The sequence below is a fragment of the Monosiga brevicollis genome, genomic scaffold (genome assembly GCF_000002865.3).
Source record: "Monosiga brevicollis MX1 MONBRscaffold_3 genomic scaffold, whole genome shotgun sequence".
NCBI lineage: Eukaryota > Choanoflagellata > Craspedida > Salpingoecidae > Monosiga > Monosiga brevicollis.
The window spans coordinates 981,551-999,766 of NW_001865040.1; the positions used below are offsets into that span (position 1 = coordinate 981,551).

General features: G+C 55.0%; 5 protein-coding genes across 5 annotated transcripts; 3 read left to right on the forward strand and 2 right to left on the reverse strand.

Moving 5' to 3' along the window:
- Positions 1–857: 857 nt before the first annotated feature.
- MONBRDRAFT_2270 (uncharacterized protein) lies at positions 858–1,445 on the forward strand (the record flags this gene model as incomplete). Its single annotated transcript, XM_001742991.1, has 1 exon — positions 858–1,445. A coding segment is annotated over one exon (588 nt), but the record flags the coding sequence as incomplete, so codon positions are not given.
- A 1,651-nt stretch (positions 1,446–3,096) lies between these two features.
- MONBRDRAFT_2477 (uncharacterized protein) lies at positions 3,097–4,243 on the forward strand (the record flags this gene model as incomplete). Its single annotated transcript, XM_001742992.1, has 5 exons — positions 3,097–3,270; positions 3,395–3,472; positions 3,662–3,739; positions 3,836–3,912; positions 4,102–4,243. Coding segments are annotated over 5 exons (549 nt in total), but the record flags the coding sequence as incomplete, so codon positions are not given.
- A 5,234-nt stretch (positions 4,244–9,477) lies between these two features.
- On the forward strand, positions 9,478–11,811 carry MONBRDRAFT_31204 (uncharacterized protein; the record flags this gene model as incomplete). The annotated part of the gene is made up of 7 exons (XM_001742993.1): positions 9,478–9,611; positions 10,113–10,219; positions 10,380–10,825; positions 10,924–11,077; positions 11,195–11,271; positions 11,392–11,553; positions 11,677–11,811. 7 exons carry the CDS (start codon positions 9,478–9,480, stop codon positions 11,809–11,811), a joined length of 1,215 nt encoding a protein of 404 aa, XP_001743045.1.
- A 647-nt stretch (positions 11,812–12,458) lies between these two features.
- MONBRDRAFT_22886 (uncharacterized protein) lies at positions 12,459–14,711 on the reverse strand (the record flags this gene model as incomplete). Its single annotated transcript, XM_001743313.1, has 9 exons — positions 12,459–12,611; positions 12,708–12,798; positions 12,939–13,125; positions 13,295–13,337; positions 13,433–13,615; positions 13,705–13,854; positions 13,948–14,027; positions 14,499–14,540; positions 14,588–14,711. 9 exons carry the CDS (start codon positions 14,709–14,711, stop codon positions 12,459–12,461), a joined length of 1,053 nt encoding a protein of 350 aa, XP_001743365.1.
- Positions 14,712–17,282: 2,571 nt separating this feature from the next.
- On the reverse strand, positions 17,283–17,750 carry MONBRDRAFT_3301 (uncharacterized protein; the record flags this gene model as incomplete). The annotated part of the gene is made up of 1 exon (XM_001743314.1): positions 17,283–17,750. A coding segment is annotated over one exon (468 nt), but the record flags the coding sequence as incomplete, so codon positions are not given.
- Positions 17,751–18,216: the final 466 nt, after the last annotated feature.

Below are 18,216 nucleotides of genomic sequence, written 5' to 3' on the forward strand. Positions count from 1 at the left end.
TGACGGAGATGTCAGAATCAGCAAACCCTCTTGCACGCCTCATCGTCATCATCAGCTATTCTCACCCGTCAAAAAGCACGCGGACCGGGCACACTCGGCGCAGCTCGGCGCAGCTCGGCGCCATCAAGATGAAGAAGACACATCGCCTGCGCCTGGCTCTCTTCGTCGCTTGCTGGGCACTGGGGCAACTCAGTCAACAGCTGTCAAAGCACCTCGTCGTGCCCTCCTTGCTCCATGAAGACAAGGACTTGAGAGTTTGTGACGACTCTCTTCACCCAAGACCCGGAGGCAGCCAGCCACCCAAACCACGACCTCCCCAACAAGACGTGCCGAAGGGGTATAAGCAAGCAAGGTGGGGGGGTGTTCGACACGCGCGTGCTTACAAACCCCTGCTTCCCCCACACCCCTCCACCCCTTCTTGCGGTCCTTGCATATCTTCCCCTTCTGTACCTTCTTCATCTTTCTTCTTCGTGTTGTTCATGTGCTTTTGTTCTTCATCCACCTCGAGTGACCTCACCAACCCCCCAATCCACACCCATCAACCCACATTCCACCCACAATATTTTGTGGATGCATGCACACCAGTCATCATCACTTGGTATATCCACACCACACCCTCAAAACTCATCCAACAACCACTCGCGGCAACCACCCACCACCACCTCCTCTCCATAGCATTACAGTTCCGGTTTCGTGTCGAGTGGTATTTTTTTTCCACCCTTTCTACGTTTTCACAAATACCGTTTACTTCCCTTGTTCGTGGTGTTGTGAGCATTTTTTTGCTTGCAGCTCCGACCACATCCACTTTGACACACACACACACCACGAGCATGGACCTGCAGCTGTTAGCAGACCGCTACCTCTTGCAAGAGGAGGTCGGCTTTGGTGCGACTGCGCGTGTGTTCCGGGCCTTTGATCTCTCCTCGGGTGAACCAGTGGCCATCAAGGCCATGACCGCTGACGCGGCCGACGCTGCCAACCACGAGTACACTGCCATGCAGCTCATGTTTGGTACACCCAATGTCGCCAACGTCCGCGATGCCTTTGTCGAGGGCAACAAATGCTATCTCGTCCTCAAGTACATGCCCAATGGCACCTTGTACCAGCGCATCAAGCCCTGTGCTGAATCTTCCGTGGCCAGCCTATACGACCTCCAGCGCTGGTTTCGCCAGCTGGTCGGTGCCGTCGAAGCCTTTCACCAGCGTTGCCTCATCCACGGTGACATCAAGCCTGAGAACTGCCTCATTGACGAACAAGAGAACCTTGTCCTTCACGACTTGGGCACGACAGCAGCCGTTGGTCACGTGCATAGTGGGCGTCTGATTCCCGGCACTGAGTACTACATGGCCCCCGAACTCTTGCAACGGGCTCCCTGTGCCCCGGAGCAAGATGTTTGGTCCCTCGGCATTGTGCTGCACGCCATTCTTCTCTCGGATCTGCCTTGGCGTCGTGCTGATCCTTCGGATCCAGCGTTTGCCGCCTATCTCAAATCGGGCCGCCTGGCCCTTGGACCCCGCGCTTCTTTGCTGAGCCATGAGCTCCGCGAGCTTCTTGGCCGCATGTTGGAACCGGAGCCTCGTCACCGTGCCTCTCTGCTGCAAGTGGCTCTCTTTCTGGATGCCGGTGTGCCTTGGTTTGAACACGAAACTTCTCGTGTTCTCGTCAACAAGCCCAGCCCGATTCCCATCCACCTCAACCCCGCTCACTGTGTTCGTGGCCTTGTTCTCTGAGACCAAGGCCCAGTGAGACGAGGCTATTATTATTATATGGGTCATGGTCTTCGCGGCATGACCTTTTTTCTTTCTTTTTCTTCAGGCTCGTTTTCTGTACATAGCCTACGCTAGCTGATTTTGCCCGGCGCCCCGTCTTCTGTTCAAAACAGATGGTGGAGCGTTGTAGCTGATTGACCAACAAGGCATACCTTGCCCTTGTAGTTTGCTCTAGTTTTTTTTATCACCTTCTATAAATGTTCCATTGCTTTCCAAACTGGAACGGACTCTCCGACCCTCAGTAATTCTGATCGATCTCATGCGCTCTTAGTGCGCATCTGCGACTGCGTCGCCCTACTCTCTCCTTTTTTTTTTTTTTCTTTTTTTTTCTTTTTTTTTCTTTGGTTTGACTAATCTAATCGAAAGCCAACACCAACATTTTCCTCTCTTCTTCTTTCTCTTTTTGTCATCCTCGAATCCGATGTCAGACAAATAGTCGGATTGGGCAGTGGGCGAGCGCAGTGAAGTTCGTACATTCAGCCAAGTCAAACAAGCAAACCGTTCGTGTTCGTGTTGTTGTTGTTGTTTGGGGACACACTCTGCTTCTGCCACATAATCTTGTGCGGGCCCGCTCTCTCGAACGCGCCCCTTATGCTCCTTCACTCCCTCTTGTCAATGAGGAAAACACAACACCATATCCTGCCAATTCATACTTCACCCCTCTCCTTCTCTTGAAATTTTACCCGCACACAGCATCCTTCTCAGATTCGGATCCCTTCTCTGCCCCATTGGATTGGCCCCGTCCCGTCTGTTTTTCGGACAGCGCCGACCGTTTGAAGGGCAGCTCGCATGACGGGGACACGCAACGACTTGCTTCCGACTCGCCGCGGGGCGGAGTGCGAGCCCCTTTCGGGACAAGGGAGAAAGACCTGCCAACTCTTTTTTCACCCCTCTCGCGCACGGCATCGAACCTGCATCCGCTCCCAGGGTCCGGCGTGAGCATCAGGGCGCCAAACCGCTTGACGCTCATGCCCCGACCCAGAGGATAATCACGCCCTTGGACGCATATCGCCGAGTACACATCTGCCCAGCGCCTGGCAAGGTTGTCTTATTTCCGCGCCGTGCGCGACCCTGAGCCATGGCTTCGCGACGCTCGTCCCGGTCTTCCATACGGGTATGTGCCCTATTTCAAAATCGCCCGCTCCCGAACCGACGCCCACCCCCTCGGTCGATCGACCGAGTCCGCCCTTCTACCCTGTCGTCCTCGCACGTCTGGCATGAATTGAATTCAGTCCTGCTCACACACGCACACTTTTTTCCTTCCTGTCGACTCTCCTTTGCAATCTCGCCCTTGCCTCAGCACCGAGCTTCCTTGCGCCTGTCCAAGGATGAGAAGAGAACAGGCCTTGCTTTAGACCGCATGCGCGACAATGCTCGCGCCTATGAGTATCTTTGCCACCTCGAAGAAACCCGACAATGGATGGGTGCCATCTTTGACGACGAACTGCCTCCAGCCGATGAGCTGAGCCACCGCTTCGCCAACGGTGTCGTCCTGGCCAAGGTACGCTCGTGCTCCCCCTCGCTCTCTCGCACCCACTCTCAATGACCACCAACCACTCCGTGCATCCCCTTCCTTACGCACTGCCATGGCACCACCCACTGCATGCACCCCTCCACCGCAACAGCTCGCAGCTGCCATCTGTGAAAAGGGCAACCTGACCCGGCGCATACGCATTTTCGACCGTTCCGAAGAAACATACCATGTTTGTCTCAAATCCGCGACATAGCCGTGCGCTGCACCACTGTCCCGCTCTTCTTCTACTCGTCGTTTGTGCACCTCGCCAAGAGTGCATTCCGTTGGCTCGGTGGTGCAGCGGAAAAAAAAGTCTTGGCTTAACAGGACCCCGCCCCGTTTTTTCTCTTGCTTTTCTCCTCCTTTTGGCTTCTGACAGGAACAAGGTCTCAACTTTCGACATGCTGATAACACGCTCCGCTTCCTGCAAACCCTGAAGGATCTCAAATTTCCAGAGGTTCGAGCTTCATTCTCCCCGCTCACACTTTGCTAGCTTCATGCGGTGTGTGCCCAGAAAGTATATCGATCCAACTCACGCCCACTACCGCCATAGACCTGGCAACCCGAAATTACCGATGTGTATGATCGGAAGAACATTCCCAAACTCGTTTACTGTCTTCATGCCCTCAGGTATGGTCAAAATTTCTTCTTCTTCACCCCGTCGACAGCCGGCGAACTGGCTCCCTCCCCCTCCCCCCCCCCCTTCTTCTCCCTTCTGGGCACGATACCGCTGTGGAAAAGTCGTTCATGCCCAAACCTGCCCTTCATTTTTGCCAATACTTGTGGCCTCTGCGGCCTGGCTGTTCCACGACTATTTAGCCTCTTTTTGTTTGAAATGGGCCTGGCCCCCGCGATGCCGGACCTGATGGGCGTGGCCGAGTTCTCTGACGAACAACTGCAAGCAGCGGATAAAGAAATCGAGCAGGCCGGCCCTCGCATGCCTTCTTTCGGCAAGCTGGGAAAAGCACCCTCAACGGCTTCCTCCGCATCTGCCCCAGCGCCACCGCTCACCATCATGGAAGAACCGGCCACGGCCCACACCAGCGACACAACCCCTCCCATTGGCTATCACATCACCTGGCCTTTTCTCGTCGACGATTGGACCCATGCCCCGGACACCGCCTCCCAAAACACCGCCTCCCAAGACTGGATTGAACAAACGGCGCAAATTCAAACCCACAAACCAGACTTTGGTGTACGTCAAACCGGACCGTGTGCCACTCAACAACGCTTTTGCGCGCTTGGCCTCATCGCCATGCTCCGTGCCACTTTTTTTTTAGCGTGTTGCTCAGGAAGCCCGTGAGCAAGCCCAGGAAGAGGCACTTGCCCAGTTTGATATGCTTTCCATTCTAGATGACCTTCCTGCGATACAAGCCAAGGTTTGAAAGCCCCCACTCACTCGCCGCTTTGCATCTGTACCTTGATGTGACGCACCGCGAGCCTAGCCCTACACACCGCGCGCCTGTCCTCATGCTTTGAGTGCCCGTCTTCATCGCACCAATCCTTTGACAGCTGAGAGAATGCTTGAACACCCCGAGCGCACAAGAACCAGAGCTTTCCATGGCAGATGAACAAACGTACCTGTACGTGCCACTCACTCCCCTCCGCCCCCAACCCTTTTTCTCGTCTACATTCGCGGCATTAAAGCAACCCTGCTCGAATGACCAGCAAAGCGTACATCGTGCCTGGAGACCCACACTCAGCTTGCTGAGCCACAGCTAGCCGCACACACAACCTCCCGACCTCCCGGCTTCTCTCACCGGTGCCCCTTGTCTGCGCAAAATACACTCGTGCGCGCGCGCGTAGCGAGGCCCGGGCTGCCTATGACCAATTTTCGAGAGACCACTTTTGGGACTCCTGCTATGCAGGAGTGCCTCGTCCGTACCGCGTTGAATGGCCCTTTTATCTTGAGGTAAGTTTTTTGTGAGACCTGTTCCCTTCTTTTCCGCCACGTCTGATGCCATTCCGATCTTGCTCGCCTTTCATTTCTCTGCCGTGGCTTCGTGGCTTCATTGGCACACAAACGCCAGGACGTGGTTCTGCCCAAAGATCAAAAGGAGGTAGCGTTTTATGATCAGTTGTACCAAGCCAGTCTGCAACGTCTTGCCGACCAGACCATGGCACTCTTACATGCTGTCAATGCTGAGCATACAGACGTGGTGCGTGCGTGCAACAGCCTGCAACCAACGTGCTGTCCTCGTTTCCTGGCTGGTTTTTTTTTTTTTTTTTCTTTTTTTTTTTTCCCTATTCGATCCGTCTACCTTTCTCTGCTTTTTCCATCTCACGAAGCTGCTATTGAAATTCGTGAATGAACTTTTATCGCTCATGCCCCTGTTTGTTCTCTCTCTCGCGCGCACGCGCGCTCTTATCTATCCCTTTTCTTTCCTCCTTTCTTTAGAAAGTGCTCGAGGCCACAACATTTGATGAGCTGGTCGCCGCAGCCTTTCCAGACCTATTTGAGCGCTTCACTGAACCTGGCGACACCGCTGATCCCGTGGAACCATGGGACATTGAAGTTGAGGTCGAGGCTGATCTTCTCGAGGAAGATGACTTTTTGAACGCTGATGAGTTTTTCAGCACCTTTGTGGAGAACCCAGGTGGGTCTGTCGTCAATCTGCGCATCGGATAGCCCAACAAGCACGACGGTTGATCCACCGCCTGAACACTCCACATTGATGCGACGTGAACACGCTCATCGCACCTTTCCTTCCTCTCCGCCCACAACCCCCCTTTTCCTCTCCCGAGAACAGAGTATGAGTGGTGTGACGATCTGTCAGCGCAGGACCTGAGTTCAAGTCGGCTCTTCGACTTTTCGCGACGCTTAGAGTTTGTCGTCCCTAAAAAGCGCCGCCAACTGCCCGCTGTCATTGAGCGCCATCGCACCGTCTGCGTCGCGCTGGCCGAGCGAGCGCGGGCCATGCGTGAAGCCATACGCCCTCGTGCAAACAGCACCGGTAGACTACTCGAGTCTCGTCGGCGCTCTGGAAGCTTCTCAGATGTGTTGCGCACGTTACGCTTGGAAGCCAATCCGCAACTGCTGAGCGTGCAGCAATCCTCGCCATGGTTGCGGCGCAAGAGCGAGCTCCAGCAAGAGCAACGACAACAAGCCCAAGACCTCTCTCGCGCCGCAGCCACCATAGTCAAGCAATCACCCCGCCAGTCCTTGGCTGATGAAACACGCACACCTGCGCATGCAGCCTCAGCATCTACCTCATCCCCCACAGCCCCATCCACTCCTCAGCCTCGCTCAGATGATAACACTACGACTCCGCGCCGTCGGCTCCCCAATGCTCCCTCGATTCCACCCAAACCCAACCCCCCGACTGGGTCTGCAACAGCCGAAGACCCCGATTCGAACACGCCGCATTCAGAGAAAGGCGTGTCTGTGACCAAGGCACCCATCGTGCCTCGTCGCCGCCTGCCCGACGCAAGACGGAAACAGCTGCCTCAGCCCAAGCAGCTGGCAAGCGCCTCAATCGTGACTCCACGTGCACCCAGCCCTGGCCAACTGATGGAGCAGAACACAATTCATGCCACGCCAGCTGAATCGACAACCCCGGTGGCCCCCGTGCGCAACGGACTTGTTATTCCTTCCAATAACGTCTGCCACGAGCCTTTGAGTTCACCATTGGTCCAAGGTCGCGGCGACCATGTCACTGTCGGCGACTCTTAGGCCCTGACCCGGGTTCAGATCTTGCAAGTCTGACAACTTTTTATCCTTGGCATCGCCTCTTGTTGAAGCGTAGGACCTGGCGTTTGCCCTTGCCTTTCTTCTTGAGTTTTTATTGTCGTTGCTGTTGCATCAAGCATATCCAGCAGGGCCCGTGCGTGACTAGACTGCAAACGGCAACGTCTCTTCCGTCTCTTTTCTGACCACGAGGAATTGATCAGAGGCAGACACAGTCAATTTTTCCTTCACATGGTGATACCAATCATGTTCTGTTTTCAAGTGTCTTGACTTTCCTGCCGCACAGCGGCGACACCTCTGTACTTTTCCAGCCAGCTTTAAGAACGCTGCACAGCAAGACCATCCACTAATTGTCGCAGCTCAATGGTTTCGGCATGGCTCTTGCCTACGTCGTGCAATTCATCCATGTGAGCAGCGCGCTGAAGGAACACACTTAACATGCCCGCCGCTGATATACCACGACGCCCAGTGAGCGCCACGTCTTTGCCCCACCTTGTGCGCGCAGAGAGTTTTGAAAAGCGGTTTCAAGCGCCTCGCGCGCTTCTTTGATTTGACCCTACACCACCAAGCAACCGCGCGCTTCATGAATACAGGAAAGTCATTCGCGCGCTTCGCCTGCTTGTGGCTTCCTGACGGTATCATTCTCTTTTGAGTCCAGAACGGCGATTCCTTGCCTTGGCCAAGAGAGCCAGGCCTCGAAGCTTGTAGAGACGGCCCACTATGACACTGGGTGTCCCCAAGGCATCTTCGGCCTTAACAACTAGGGCCTCTAGCTGCTGCAGAGCAGCATTGTGTTGCTTGCTTCGGAGAGCAAGCCGCACCTGCTCCTCCTGGGTCACATAGTGCGGATCCGCAAAAGACCATGAGGTGTGAGTGCCAGGGTCACATCCCGTCAACTAACTACCCTCGTCCCAAATGGTACCTCGATTTGAAGACTGGCGTCAATGTTGTTCACGGCCTCGAAATACTAACAATTACAGCAAGTAAGCACACTCAGCTCGGCAAAAGACGCACGGGGCTGGCATGACAGAAAAGGAGCTGAAAGCTGTCACGAGCATTACCTCCAAGGCTTGGTTCAAATGTGGGAGTGCCCGTGTGGATGATTCCGTCTTCATGAGGGCTTTGGCAAGCATCAGGTGACACTCGGCGGCGACGTGTGCGTTTTCCTCGTCTGTCAGCCCGGCCTAATCACAGTGTCACGGTTAGGAGGAGCAGCACAATAGCAATGCGAGATGAACAAGAGCCAAGGTCTGTGATCCGAGTCAATGAAACATATGAGTGCAAGCGACGCCTACCTCAGCCAATTCATCTAGAGCCTGCTGGTAAGTACGACAAGCTCGCTCAACCTGCCCCATTGCCACCAGAACGTCACCTGAAGTTCGAGTCAGCGGGGATCGAAGCACGTGTGAAATAAATGCACAAACGCGGGTGGCTGGAAACGAGACATTTCCACCTACCAAGCTGGCATTGCATCAAGACGGCGGCTTGACCCCAGCGAAAAGCCTCGGGCGAGCGCTCCAGATGCTCGTCCTGGTTCAAGGGTCGTGACGTACGAGCGGGAGTTGCAGATGTTGTCGACGTAGACTTTGCTCGAGCTGGCCTGACCACTGGCGCAGTGCCGGTCGAGGCTGTGGATCCATGCGCAACGTCGCCTTTTGCCTGGGTAGCGCTAACAACAGTGGCCCGATGCAACAACACGGCATTTGGTGATTGTCGCTCTGAACTTAGCCTCCGTTCCCCCGCGCCCCCCCCCTCGCCACCCCCACCTATATAGCAAATCACGCACCCGCCTTGTGCAATGGCCAACGCCCGCTCTGCCAGCTGCAGCGCTGCGTCATGCTGACCGTCGCGCAGGGATAGCTGGCTCAGTGCTTGCGCCACGTGGTAGTCCCAGAGGCGTGCCTGTGATGATGACGAATCAAGTTCATTCTGCGACCTGCGACGCTCCTCCATCATGAGAAAGCAGGCTTTGGCATCGGTATACTGCTTGGCGTTCAGGTGAGCCCGGCCCAGGGTACAGAGCACGCTGATTTCGAGTACCATGAGCTCGTGAGAAGAACTTTGTGATGACGGCTGGGTGGTGCTCGGGGTGGGCGCTTGCTCTTCGCGTGTCATGCTGTCGCGAATGCGCGCCACGTCCTGCCGTGCAAGTTCGGCATGGCGAATGGCAGACGCACCCTGGTTCAACAGATCGAGATAGCCCCGAGCAATGGATTCTGACGCACGCGCCAACTCGACACTTCCATCTCCCACCACCAATCGCAACATCGCTCGTCGTGCCACGAGCACGCGAACGGCATCTGCATAGCGTCGTTGTTGAAGAAGCCGCACGTATTCCTATGGCATGGCCAACAAAACGCGGGTCAGCCCACACCTGTCAGGCACTCAATCGTCCATACTACGGTGCGGACCCATTCAAGCAGTGCACACTATTGGTTGACTTTTCAAGAGTTGAGCGCACAATCCCATCCACATGTACGAACCTGTTCAGCTGCTGCCAAGCGCACATGGGGCGGGCGCATGTCAAGTTCACGGCCACTCTGGGGGTCCATCAGGTGGTCCTCGAGGTCATCGGGCATCCGATGACCATTCTCCAACAGCTGGGTCAAAATTTGAGCTACATGTACAAGCACATCGGCCCGTCAGCATCAAGCCAGGCCAGCATTGCAGTTCATACACACACCGTGAAACCGTCAGCTTCAGATGCGAGCTGTGACGTACAAGCCATTGTGTCGTTGCCTCCAGTTCAAACAGACAGCTGGTCAACAATGTGTCAGCCAGGCGGACCATCCAAGCCCAAGCAACAGCAACATGCACACCGATCCCTCTTGAAATCGTTGTCGACCACCCTTCATGTGCATGTCCATTCAAAAAAAATTAAATTTTTATTTTCACTTCTGTGTGCTGACCAAACAAACAAACAAATGATGACATTTTGATTGTCTGACAAATGTTCTCCAAACCCAATTCATCTCTCTCTCGCTCTCGCTCTCCCTCTCTCAATGTGTTTGACGCGCACGGCGGTGGCGGGACGAGCGACGTTTTCGCCGGTCCCACTGGATGTGCGAGCCGTAAAAGCCCCGTGTTGAGCACAGGCGGTCTTGGATCTGACTGGTAGCTGGTGTAATTCGTTGCATTTTAGCGCCTCGCATTTGGAACTGGTTCGATCCAATAAGCAAGCCCCAGCACGTGGTCAATCACCATCGACAATGAGCCAAGGTGACGATGACTTTAACGACTTGCTGTCCGGTGAGTAACGATCAACGCTGCCATATCCTGAACGATGCGTCCGTCCCAATTGGGCATGTGCGCTCCGGGCTTCATTTTCTTCGTTCGTTTTTTTGTCCTTTGAGTGTCGACTGGCTGCACTGGATGCTACGGTTCTCTCACCCGTCTTTGCGTCGCGTAGATGTCCTTGAGGACTATTCGCGACGTGAGGAGGCAGCACGATCTGAAAAGCAAGAGCAAGCGCACACTGCCGCCTCCGACTCGACAGGCGCCTCGTCTTCGGCTGGTAGCGCCGGTGCACCCAAGGGGGATCTTGATGCCTTGGCGGATCAGTTAGCCGATGACTTCCTTCGAGACCTGCAGGTCATGGGTGATGGCGAGGCTGATGTGGAGACAATGGTGCAGCGCCTCATGACCTCACTCGGCCAGATCAACCCCGACATCGATTCCTCAGCACCGGTACCCGAGAAGTCAGCCTCATCTCCGAACACACCCGCTACACGGTCGGCCCCGTCCAACGCACCGAGGGCAGCTTCAGAGCCAGCTGCGTCGGCAAGACCTGGTCCTGAAGCGCAAGAACCCGATTCGTTTGCCAGCTTGCTTCAGGATTTGAACGCAGCGAGCTCGGTCCGTATGTGCAGCGTTGTAATGCTGCACTTTTGGTGGGCAGGGCTGGTATCGCTCATGTGACGGCGTTTGCTATTGTATTTCTGTGCCAATGATAGGCCGATCAGCCAGACTTGGGGGAGTTGGATCACCTTGTGCAGTCCCTCCTGTCCCAGCTTGGTGGCGACGCGTCTGCTGATGCTGTTGATCCTGCCGCTGCCTCCACCTCCGCTGCTTCCGCCGCGGGTGGTGATTCCTCGAGTTCGGATGATGGTGCGTCGGCATTGTCAACCTCGTGTTTCGCGTGGGTTTTCTCTTCAGCTTTGCTTGAGACTAAGGCAGTGATGTCGCGCTTATCACTCTATCTGAATGCGGGGCTGTGTCGAATAGATGGTGTTGCTGGCATGTTTAATGCTCTAGTGTCCAAGGACGTACTGTATCCTAGCATCCAAGAACTGTGTGACAAGGTGCGAATGTAACCAAGCTCCGTTACACGCGCCTGCGCTCGCGCTCGTTGCCTTGCGTTCTTCTCACTTGCCTGCTCCGGCTGATTCTGCGTGCTGTACACATATGCTCCTTGTGTCTAGTACCCCGAGTGGCTGGCTACCCGTGGAAAGGACTTGGAGGCCAAGGACCGTGGTCGTTATGAGCACCAGCATTCGTTGCTTTGCCGCGCCCGTGTGATCTTCGACGATCCCAAGCAGACCGGCAATGACGAGGCACAGCAGGTCTTCGTTGTCCTTACCCAGGTGTGGCTTCTCGTTGGTTTACCACCTGCTCCTGTTGCGTGGCTGCCTGCGTGCTTGTTCGTATTGGTGGTATCCGCCTCTTGATCACGTCTTACCGCTCGCGTGGCCTCTGTCTACTTTCAGATGGCGGAGACTGGCCCACCACCACGGGACCTTGTCGAGGAACTTGGGTTGGAACTTGGGGAAGATGATCAGCCAAAATTACCGGGTGACTTGGCCAATCTTTTGAACGCCAGCGGCTCGTGTAGCGTCATGTGATGATTTGTCGTGTTTTCTTGTCCGTGTTCGGTCATGCCAGAGTGACACGTTCCGTTGGTGCCGGCTGCGCCGTCATATGTATGGTATGCTTCAAAAATTGATATGATCGTATTATCGCATGCCTCGTGCGTCAATGGCTTCCTGAGCGACAACCTCGTCTGAGGCTTCTCGCGTTCTCTCGTGTCGAGCCTTGAAGTGTATGTGTGAGCGTGCGTCGCCGCACAAGTGCTCTAATTCAGTTTCTGACAGAGCTCACACATTTCGCTCATTTTGTCGGCGCTATGAACTCATGTCATCGGTTTTGAGCATCAAACATGCTACGTTGGCGGAACGCGTCGAATAACTGGTGTTCATCGAATCGAGTTGGACCATTTGTGCTACTCACCCGAGGCAGTGAGATGCAAATCCACTATCAAGCCCACCACCGGCGCACATGAAGGCAACAACGACAACCACAACGAACGCAAAAGGCACTCTTCTCGAATCGCTTTTTTTCTTCAAAAATTCAATTAAAAATAACGAGAAAAGGAGACAAAATTCAGTCGAAATTCAGATTAATTGATGTCGTCCCACAAGTCAGTTACTGTACAACCTTTCTAAGTCATTGTGTCACGGCACTGCATCATGCACAAAAAGTTCAAACTGCTCTAACCTGTCCAAGAAGACAGTGCGGCCACAACAAACGCCACGGGCAGCACGAGATTGTCAATCTGAGTGGTCGAGAGCTCAAGTCCAGCCACTGTCACGCAGGCAACCAGAGCCCGATGCCAAGGCACACCGTCTATTAGGCCACCCCAGTTCTACACCACAAAAAGCAAGGCGAGCACACAGGTCGTGACGGAACAATGCAGTGCATGCAGCAACGCAGTAGCCCGCGCTCAGGGCCAGGCACATACCAAGAGCCACAAGGCAACCAGCTGCGAAACAACGCAAGCCAAAAAACCTTCAAGGCTTTTCTCTACCACTGGGAGGCGCCAGCGACCATATCTATCCAGAGAAGTTCAACAATGTGGGTTTTGCGGCACTCCAAAGCACACACAAATTTTGAAAGTTGCGCGTTGCAGAACAAGTCCGCAGCCAAGCAGGGGCACAGCAGGGTAGGCGAGCTGTACCGACCAACAACGTACCGTCGCCCAACGAGCGATGCAAAGGTATCACCGATGCCCACGGCCAGCACACCACCATAGGCCGCCCAAAAACGAGCGCGCGGAAGGCACCAGAATGGAGCCAGAGTGCCAAGCAGTAGATACAGTGGCGTGACGGTCAGGAATCCCTGATCGCGCGCATCGCGCAGCTGGGCCTGCACCAATTCAACTAAGCAGCCCGAGAATAAGGGGGTGGTGGTGAGTTACCAGAGCCAGACTAGAACACCCGAAGGCCAAAGACGGGCGCAGGAGACCACTCAAAGGCATACCCCATGTCGCAACTGGCTCGATACCGCAAGCTCGCACAAGTTCCAGGGAGACATAAAGCGCAACCGCACCAGCTCCCGTCACGATGAAGACATCAGAGTGCCACGCCATCAACTAAAGGCAATCACATCAAGAGTTAACCAAAGTCACACAGCATGAGCGCCGGACACCAGGTCCGAGTGGAGGCACGAGCCAGAGTCAAAGCGTACAGGAGCTAGTAGAAGAGCTGCGGCCACGTGATAAACTTTGCGAAGCTCAATCTGCCGGAGCCCACTGCTGGCGTGAAAGCTCAAGAACGTGGCCAAGCCTACTGCAACTCCAGTGAAGAGCAGGGCCATGGCAAATATCGGCCACTCACGCAGGACCAACCGGAGCAGGTACAACAGTAGATCCTGCACACATGACACACGCGCTATGAGAGGGCGAGCCAATGATCGACGACGGTGAGAATCAAGAGCATGCAGATGAGCTGAGAGCAAACCTGCTGCATCAGACTCGTGGCCACCACATAGCCAAGAGCGGCATGACCAGCAACCAGACCCGAGAGGACAGTCGGCAGCGTCACCGGGGGCAGCCAACGGCGTGCAGCCCCCGCACAAAAGAGCAAGGCCATGATAACCCCAAGGACAGCCTGTTAGAACCAGCGAATCACTCGGCCACCGTGAGCAGAGGCATTGCATAGGAAGAGCAAGCATGCCCCGTCCATGGATCAGCACCATCTCACCAGTAGCACTGCCCAGGGAGCGGCCACAGGCTCAGTCGACTGGGCGGCCTGAGCCAAAGCCAAGAGGGCAGCCTGCCAGCCTAACCACGACAACAAGCACCGATCCGTAAGACATGGCGTGCTCTGGACTGAAGCGCGAATAAACAACCGTGGGCTGCTGGTGCGCTCGGCGCACCTGTTGTCAGAAGGAAACTTTCACCGCGCGTGAATGATGCTGGGGCACACCATCGCAGCAGGGCAGCAAGGACCACGGCTATAGCACTGTTTACAAGCGAGCTCGCACTGGGAACATGGTACGCATAGACTGGTAGTAAAAGGAGCCAGGCGCAGGCGATCTGCGGCTCCCAGACACGCCATGGAAGTCCGAGAAGCAGAAGCGTGACAACGCTGTCTGGAGCGAGCGAGCGCCACGCTGGCGGTGCCACGTGGCTCCAAAGCGGCTCTACAAGCAGAGTCGAGAGAAGGCCAGCCCCTGCCAACGGTCGTTCCCAGGATGACCTCTGTGCCGGCTCCCAGAAAGCACCTCGTTCCAAGAGGATGGCGGCACTTACTACAACCCCCATCAAAGTGAGGACAGGCCGTTTCAGTGAGGCCTGTGACGTTGATATAAAGCGCGAGAAATCTACCAGATGTTGCATACCTAAAGTGCCAGATAGCACCACGCCGATCCAGTTGGCTGGACCTTGCACAGTGCTCAGGATGGCCCAGGTGGCCAAACCTTCCAGGCTCGCCCTCAACCCGAACACGGGTCGAGGTGACATCATGTCGTCTCGTGTGCAAACAGCAGTCAAACGTCTGACAACAACAAGAACCCCGATTTGCCTTTGAAATTTTGGTCGTGTTGACGATGAGTGGTGGCTCTGTGTGCGTTTGACGCCTTTTTGTTTTCTTTGGAAGGGTCATGCGCATTCGGTTGATGGTGGAATGAATGATCGACAAAAGGAATCAAATACATGCGGATGTATCAAAAAGCCAACGCTCTGGGCACCTGTCCCGAAGAGCGCACAAGCACGACAAAAAAAACAAAACAAACAACGACAAACCAAAAAGAGGACAGCCAAGGTGCCATGGTCAAGATGGTGGTCGAACATTCAATAGTTCGTCGGTGCTCCCTAAGGGCGACACCTCTATTTACTCATAAGCAATAAAAGTGGCCGAGGCCATATCAGAGGCTTGTTGAGCCTGTTCCATGCCCTCCCCCAATGAAGCCAAATCCCGCTCTACAATGCTCAAAAAGGCGTGACACTCGGCACAGGCGCGGACCGGCCGCTTGGAAGAGCCCGTGGTCACCCGATCGGCACAGCAGTTGCCGCAAAAGGCCTGTCCGCAGATTCGACAATGATGGCGCCGGTTAGTCAGCGTGGTGAAGGTGGCGCTACACGCTTGACAGGTTGCTGACGCTGCATCCCATTTGGTCAAAAATTTGCTGCGGAAAAATTCGAGCTCTTGGCGCCACTTGGCCATGAGCTCCTCCAGCTCCTTATCCTTCTCTGCCATGGCCTTTTTCAATGCTAGAATTTGCTCATCGCGTTCATCCAGTTCTTGCTTGCGGCGCGCGAGTGTGGCTTCGTAGGTATGTCGCGCTTGAGCAAGCGTGTTTTGCTGATTTTCCAGACTAGTTCGCAGACGAAGCGCATCGGCTTCAGCTTGGGCTTGGGTTTCTGCCAAGCGGGCCTCCAGGCGAGCCACCTGCTCCTCAAGATGCTTCACCTGAACCTCCATGGTGCGCTGGAGCGTGGACATGTCACCCTCCCGAGCCGCTAGCTCCGTGTCGTGCTGAAACTCGAGCTGTTGAATGCGCGCGCGTTGCTGCAATGTTGTTTCCTCGAGAACGGTGGCCCGTGCTGTTGCTCGGGCCAGCTCTGTTTCAACCTCCTGCAAACGAGAAACGAGGTGTGCTTGTTCATCTGCGCTTTTACCAGCTGAAGCTGTGAGCTGCTCCTGCAAAAGTCCAAGTTGTCGCTCCAAGTCAGCGGCGTTCTTGCGCTGTTGCTCCAGATGAGCATCGCGATCAGCAATCTGCTTGCGCAGATCATCAAGCTGAGACGTAAAAGCGGTGCCATCATCCGTGGCCTGGGCTCGGGCCTGCTCCAGCGCGCCACGCAGTTCAGTTATTTCCTTCTCCAGCTCCGCAGCATTTGCAAGCGCCGCCTCACGCTCTGCCTGAGCAAATTTTAAATCCGCCAGTACGTCGCTTTCAGACGGGATGGAAATGCCTTCCATGGTCACCGTCACCAACTTCGGGCGCTCCGTCTGCGTGCCAAAGTGAGTCTGATCCACCACGGGACTGAGTTGCAGAGTTCAAGCGACAGCGTGAGTCCCACAGACGGGCAAGGATCAATACAGATAAAGTTTGGGCTGCACCATCAATGTCTCGCATAATCACAGCAAGACGAACAACGCTATATTATATTTCAACAGAAAACGGCAAAGACTGCACGCAACAGTTGTCCGTACCGCTGTCCACGACTGCGTTTGAGAGCCGCCTCCAGCCTGTGGCGTGGTCGGAACCCGACCAACAATGCCAAGGTGAATTGTGTGGGGAGAAAGATACGAAAAAAGGCAGATGAGGTGAGAGTCATGCATCATCTGACGACTCGCAGCCCACATCGGCTACGAACGACATGATACTGACCTTGCCACCTCAGCTCGAAGAGAGTTCATTTCTTCAGATGAGCGGACCACGTTCACGACAGGGCGGGTGACAATGCGCTTGGCCCGGTCAGCTGTCGTTCAGTTGAGCAGTGACGCGGTGCATAGTCCAAGGAAGTAATAGAAAGAGCGGAGACACGGAGAGGGAGACGGAGGTGTTGGAAGTGAGGGCTCTGAAGCAGGTGGAGATGATCATCTCTTGGAAGCACGAGTTTGAACAGACATACCATATTGCAAAGTGCTGAAGGTTTCGCGAAGGGATGAAGCGGTTGGGCTTACGGTGCCAATCATGTAAGTTTTTGCGTTGCCTCCCAAGGAGTCCTTGAGCAACCACGTCAGCTGAGAGTCACGGTATGGCACGTGCTCCTGAATTGGTGGGTCAACAAGAGGAAGAGCGGGAAGGCATGAGGAGTTGGCGATACGAATGGTGGCCACAGTGCAGAAGTAAAATATTGTGATGCCAAGACTGGCTCAACTCATGATGACTTTGTGGGCCAACATCGGAAGAGCGCACTGACCTTGTTCGATTTTTTTGTGGAGGCCGAAGAGGACGAGGCAGAGGAAGTCGGCTTTGCATTCTCAGCCAAAGAGCTGAGGCAACGACCAAAGAAGACGAGGGACTTGTTGGTGATGCCGCCTTCCTGGATGCGAGCCTCGTTGAGGGAGTCTGTTGCGCTGATGCGCTCAAAGCCAGCCAAGTCGACGAGATTGATGCGGCTAGTAGTTTGAACTTCCAAGCCGTTTTTGACGGTAAACTGGCGTAAGACGAGAGTGAAGATGGCATGACCGCGGTTGGAACTGTCGTTCAGATCCACGCTAGCTGTTCGACGGTGTTGCTGGCCCCGAAACACGAGATGCCGTATATTCTCTGCAGTACTAGCGTCATGCTGTGATAGATTCTCCACAAAAGGCCCCTCTGTCGGATGCTCGCGGATTCGCAGCTGTGGCCGCTCCTCGGCGGGGGAGTGCAGGAGATCGCGCACTTTCTCATTGTAAAGCTCGAGGTAGGAGGCGGTCAGAGAAATCTCTCGGCCTTCCAATCGTGCACGCTCAATCAAGGCTTCGCAAACCGTGATAATCAGCCCTGGCTCCTGCTCTGTGCCGACCATGGTGAAGGTCTTGCCCGAGCCAATCTGACCAAAAGCAAAAAGGCAAACGTCTAGAAGCGAGCATAACAGCAATGCCATGGCAAGGGGAGGCAAGCCTTAAGAACTGCAGCCCCAAGGAAGTTACTCAAAGAGGCCAGAGGGGGAAAGAGGAACATACTGAAGCCATGAAGGGCATCTTCAACGATGCTGGGGCCTACGGCATCAAAGCACCGGGTTTGATTACCCGGATCAGCCTCTTCATCAACAAAGGCATTATTATAGCGGTACGTCTTCACGTCCTGAACCCCCGACGTGTTCTGTTTGCATCAGAGGCCGGCAGGTGACCACAGCGAAAGGTGAGTGCAAGGCGGCTTGTGCCGGGTCGTGTGACTTGTTGTGCCAACCATGTGGGTACTTGGGTGTTTGCATGGCCATGCAGGACGCCGCACCGTGTATGCGACACAGAGTCGGTCCTCGAGGGCCTGAATGGCAACATCCTCGTCGTCATTGTCATGGGCATTGGGAGGAC